The 6,123-nt window shown below is 38.1% G+C and overlaps 1 protein-coding gene across 1 annotated transcript in view; it reads left to right on the top strand.

Annotated features, from left to right (window-relative positions):
* DNAH8 (dynein, axonemal, heavy chain 8) overlaps window positions 1–6,123 on the top strand; it is a 335,359-nt gene that overhangs the window by 199,112 nt on the left and 130,124 nt on the right. The window contains exons 60-61 of the mRNA XM_011944829.1: window positions 449–571; window positions 1,969–2,099. Of these exons, the coding sequence (XP_011800219.1) occupies window positions 449–571; window positions 1,969–2,099 (254 nt within the window). The remainder of the gene's footprint in view (window positions 1–448; window positions 572–1,968; window positions 2,100–6,123) is intronic.

The raw sequence follows: 6,123 nt of genomic DNA, 5'->3' as shown, positions 1-6,123 counted from the left end.
TATGTAGATCAAAGAATTAGATGGGGAGGAACAATTTGCAAAACAAAGAAAGTGAGTGTGGATTTAATTCAGAACAACGAAGACTTGTGGATTTGACTCCATAAATAATGTAAAACCTTTTTATATTTTTGAAAGCTGCAAACAATATTAAAAAGTAAATAAAAACTAAGAAAAATATTTCCTATATTAATGTGTGACATGGATAGGAGTTGGTAGGGAAGGGTCAGAAATGATTTTGCACTAGAAACCAACTAATACAGTTAAGTTTCAGGCCTTAGAAAATGGAAATAACTAAAAGTAGACTAATATGTGAGAAACCTCTGGCAATCCATAAAGTTTAAAAAAGATATATATATTTTAAAATTACTTTTGAGTGTCTTTACAATTGCTGCTTTAATACATATTTGGATCTTAAATACTATTTTTTTCTCTTTCTCCCCACCCATAGGTGCCATCCTTTGACTTTCTGGCTGAAAAACTCCAGTGTTACCAGAGACAGTTCAATGAAATCATTAGAGGAACATCTCTTGATCTGGTGTTTTTTAAAGATGCAATGACTCATCTTATTAAGGTCCTAACTATTGCCTATTTACTGATGTAAATAGATCATGTAAAAGCTTACTATATTTCATAGATAATTTTTTTTGAGAGAATAACGATATACTATCAGGTATCATATAGAAGACTGTACATAGGTTGGGTCAGTTCACCATCCCGGAAGACAAAGGCTTAACAGGAAACCCTTTATTTGAATCCATCTACATGGCAGCAAATGTCTTTCAAGGACAAATAGATGGTTTTCTGTTCAGAGCTTTTGGCACACTGAGTCAACAAGAAAGTATGGAGAACCTTTAGGAAGTGTGGACAACCCTGTGAAAAAATATACTTCCCTCAAATTCTATTTTCGATATTATGGGAATTCTGTTTCCCATGGAGGAAAAGATGTTGCTTTGAAAAGTGTCAGTGTTATGACTGACTTACAGATGATGGGACAGGGGTAAGATTGATATACAGGACCAGTGAGAGAATAGAAGCCAGTTAGAGGTAACACCAAAAAGGAGTGTTTTCACACTAATCTATTCAACAGGTAATTATTGAGCATTCACTGCAGCTAGATCTTGGGGTTCTGAGATTCTATTCTGAGTGCAAAGCCATAAGTGGTTAATATATTTTAAAATATACTGATAGAATTTACACATACCAGGGTGTCATTATTGATCCACCAACTGTAAAACTTGTATTTTTAAAAAATTTTTGTTTAGTGGTGATAGGGAATTTAGTGATCTACCTAGACTTTCTCCCAAGTCGGTGACAATACTATAAAAGACAGATTTTTAGCAATGCCTTCAATTGGCCTGCATGAGATTTGAGCCACAATTTGAGTCTTATCTTCACGGAGGAAATCAACCACAGACAAGCAACACAAGATGAAAGGCTGTCTCTCCACGTCGGCTCCTAGAAACATCCTCCTACCCCACTGTAAATAGAATTGTGGTATTTAAAAAGAATTGTTGGCAGAGATATGATAGAGTTAGTATTCATTGTCGAGTTAGATGTCTGCATGATTCAGTGTGTTAGGCTGATGAATAATAAAAGAAAATTCTAAACATTTCTTATATCTTCTGCAGCTTGGGAAAAGCAGCTTCACTATCCATTGGGTCTAAAACTAATAAAACTGTACATGCGTGCACTCACATGAACACACACGCAGAATAGTTTTAAAACAGAAGGGAGTAAATCCAGTTTGTTCTGTTCTTCACGACGTAAATATAGATGGTCAAGGAAAGATTCAAGCTGAACAAATCAATATTAAACTTTAATTTAAAAAGTTCTGACATAGACCATTAACAAGGAAAAAGTCTAATATCATCTAGAAACATATAATCAAAACTTGGACTCATTTAGTGCAAGAAAATATAAACATCCACATCCTTTTTTCAAATAAGCACTTTTTAAATCTCAAAACAGATTTCACGAATAATTCGAACATCGTGTGGAAATGCATTGCTGGTGGGTGTTGGTGGTTCCGGAAAACAAAGTCTTTCAAGATTGGCCTCTTTTATTGCTGGCTATCAAATATTCCAGATAACATTAACCAGGTAGGATGAAATAAAACACAATATGTTTTTCTATAGTTAATTTCTCTAAGGTTAAATGTTTACTTTAGAAAAAAAGGAAGCGCAACAGTTTTCTGTATTTCTTTTTAAAGTAAACTTTAAGCATTATATATATAAGGATATTTACACAAGTGTCAGAGTAAATACACCTATGTAGCCAGTCTACAGATGAAGAAATAAAACAGTACTTGTACCCCAGAAGTGCCCCCATGTTACGTTGCAGTCATTACCCTCCCAAGGGAAACAATATTCAAAGCGTAAGCCCACTGATTAGTCTTGCCTAGTTTTGCATTTTGTATCAATTGAATCATACAGGATTTGCTCTTTGCATCCCATTTCTATTATTGCGTTGTTTGTGAGATTCATCCATGATGTTACATGTAATAAGAGTTGTTCTTTCTTTTTGCTGCATGATCTTCCACTTAATCAGATGCTACCACAATCTATTTATCTGTTGTACTCTTGATAAACATTTGGTTTGGGGCAAATAGAGCTACTGTAAATTTTCTTGTATGTGTCTGAGTATACACCTAGAGTTAAAATTCCTGGATGTAGGGTATCTGTATATTTAGCTTTAGTTGATCTGCGTAGTAGTTTTCCCATGTGGTTGTACCAATTTACACTTCCACCAACATGCCATGAGAGTTTCAGTTGCTCCACATCCTTGCCCCCACTTGGCATTGTGTGTCTTTTTCATTTTAGCAATTCTTTTTTTTTTTTTTGAGGTGGAGTCTTGCTCTGTCGCCCAGGCTGGAGTGCAATGGCGCAATCTCGGCTCACTGCAACCTCCACCTCCCAGGTTCAAGCGATTGTCCTGCCTCAGCTCCCGAGTGCGCCACCATGCCCAGCCAATTTTTGTAGTTTTAGTAGAGACGGGGTTTCACCATGTTCGCCAGGCCTCTCTTGAACTCCTGACCTCAAGTGATCGACCCGCCTCAGCCTCCCAAAATTACAGGTGTGAGCCACCACTCCTGGCCAATTTTGGCAATTCTGTGTGTGCAGTGGTAGCTCACTGTGGTTTTGGTTTGCATTTCCCACATGGCTAATGATGTTGAGCACCTTTTCATCTCTCACTGACCATTTGGATAGGCTCTTTTGTGAATTATAAAAGCCCTTTCTCCATTTTGTTTTTCAGTTTGGTTGCAATTCTTTCTTACTGTCTGTTAGGAATTCTATATGTGTTTTGGATATAAAGGGTGTATATTGCAAATATCTTCTCTCAGTTATTGATTTGCCTTTTCATTTTCTTAGTGGATCTTAATTTTAATGAAATACCCTTTTTTTTTCTATATAGTGCTCTTTTGTATTATATTTTAAAATCTTTGTTTACCCTAAGGGCACATAGATATTTTCCTATGATTTTCTTAACATTTACACATAAAATTTACTACTTTCACATTTAGTTCTATAACCGACCTAGAATTCATTTTCTTATAATGTCTGATGTAAGAGTTGTGATTATTATTTTCAATATTGATAGCCAGTTGATCCAGCTCCATTTGTTAAAAAGATCATCTTTTCCCTGCCACATCACAGTGTCATTTTTTGTCTTAAATCATCTGATCATATACGTGACTATATAGTCTCCTCCACTGGTTTTCTTATCTATCTTTGCATCATTACCCACTGTATTAATTGCTGTAGCTTCTTTAATATATATATTTACATTTAACGTATGTATATTTGGTAGTGTCAGATCTCTAACTTTGTTGTTGTTCTTCAAAATGTCCATTTGACTTTTTATTTCCATATAAAATTTAGATCACTTTGCCAATTTATAAACAAACACACAAATCATTCTGCTGCCAAACAAATGAAAAATAAAAATTGAACAAAATGCAATTTCTGAGTATTTTAAAAACATAAAACATCAAATAAGTAGATATTAATTTAATTTTACTTCAAAAAATTAAATTAGTTGTCAACATTTAAAAATCGGGAGGTTTCATATTTTAGAAAAGTATATTTCTGACTTTTTTTTGAAATAATTGGAAGATCTGGCAACTTAGGGCCTATACACCCAGGTAGCAGAGCTCAGGAGCAGCTGCCTCCTTAGATGGGACATACAATCCTGCAATTGATAGATGCCACCAGCACTGCTTCACTCACTGGCATTATCTGTCTGATTCCTTTAGGCATCTAAATTTGTGATCCTGAGATAGGTGGTGTTGCACTCATTATAGTTAGGAATGACAGAGGCTTAAATTAAGGCAAATTTGTTCACTATATTTTCTTAATTTCTGTATTCTTGATACCCTGGCATCTGAGACCCTGCTGACTGGGGAGAGACTGACCCTTCCGGGGTAACCAATTCTTAGAGATTCAAACAACTCCTCCAGAAGAATACTTTTCATATGCAAACCAACCAATTCAGAGTCCTTACTCCCAACCACCACCTCTATCTGGTGGGTGTGTAGTGGAATCTCACGGTGGATTAGGATATTCCTCTGCCCTAATCACCCCAGGGCAACATACCAGTCAACAAGGGAGAGCTCCTATGCCCCAGAGGCTGCTGAAATTATTCAAACTAGCCAATCCTAATTCTGCTTACCTGCCTTGCCCTTCTCATGGAAACCACAATAAAGACTCTTGCCTGTGATTTCCCATCACTCCTTGTGCCTCCTGATTGACTCTGGTGTTTCCCCATGTCACCCTACCTAGCATGTCAAGCCCCGTCCTGTTTCTAGGGTTCCTTGAGTATAAACATCTTCCTTCATGACAGTCGTTCCTGTGTCTTCGTGTCTCACCACACTTGATTACAATAAATTCTGGATACATTTTATAACAGCAGATAAAGTGGGAATAGAGAGGAAGACTCAGTGGGGACAGTTTAAAGTATGCAGGATTAATAGGACTTAGTAACTGACCCAATATGCAGGAAGAGGAGGAAAGAACAGGAAGGCCAGCGTGACACTCTTGAGTTCTCTAGTGGTACAGTTGTGTGCCCCATAAGGACATTTTGGTCAACAACAGACAATGTATATGATGGTGGTCCCATGAGATTGTAATGGAACTACCCTATACAGGAGTAGCATTTTAAAAATCTTTTTTTTTTTTTCTTTTTTTGAGTTGGAGCCTTGCTCTGTCGCCCGGGCTGGAGTGCAGTGGCCGGATCTCAGCTCACTGCAAGCTCCGCCTCCCGGGTTTACGCCATTCTCCTGCCTCAGCCTCCCGAGTAGCTGGGACTACAGGCGCCCGCCACCTCACCCGGCTAGTTTTTTGTTTTTTGTATTTTTAGTAGAGACGGGGTTTCACCGTGTTAGCCAGGATGGTCTCGATCTCCTGACCTCGTGATCCGCCCGTCTCGGCCTCCCAAAGTGCTGGGATTACAGGCTTGAGCCACCGCACCCGGCTTAAAAATCTTTTATACTGTATTCTTACTGTACCTTTTCTATGTTTAGGTAGATACACAAATATGGACCATTGCATTAGAATTGCCTACAGTATTTAGTGCAATAGCATGTTGTTCAGGTTTGTAGCTTAGGAGCAATAGGCCATTCCACATAGCCTAGGTGTGTGTAGGTATACTCTGTGCTGTTTTGTATCAGTCAGTTTTTGCATTGTTATGAATACCTGAGACTGTAATTTATTTAAAAACAGGTTTGTTTTGGTTCAAAGTTCTGCAGGCTGTACAGGAAGTGTGGTGCTGGCACCTGCTTCTGGTGAGGGTCTCAGGAAGCTTTCAATCATGGCGGGAGGCAAAAGGGCAGCAGGTGGTCATATCATGATAGCTGGAGTGAGAGAGTCAGGGGGCAGGTCCCAGACTCCTTTAAACAACCAGATCTTATATGAACTCAGAGTTAGAACTCACTCATTACCAAGGGGATGGTGCTAAGCCACTCATAAGGGATCTGCCTCCATGACCCAAACACCTTCCACCAAGCCCCACCTCCAACATTGGGGGTTACATTTCAACACGAGATTTGGAGGGGACAAACATCCAAACTATATTATGTTCCCACAATTACAATGTTTTCTTTTTGTTTGTTTGTTTTTTGAGAAGGAG

This window comes from Colobus angolensis, unplaced genomic scaffold (genome assembly GCF_000951035.1).
Source record: "Colobus angolensis palliatus isolate OR3802 unplaced genomic scaffold, Cang.pa_1.0 Scaffold105, whole genome shotgun sequence".
Lineage (NCBI taxonomy): Eukaryota > Metazoa > Chordata > Mammalia > Primates > Cercopithecidae > Colobus > Colobus angolensis.
Note: the sequence above shows the minus strand (reverse complement) of the source record. Positions and strands in the feature narration are given on the sequence as shown.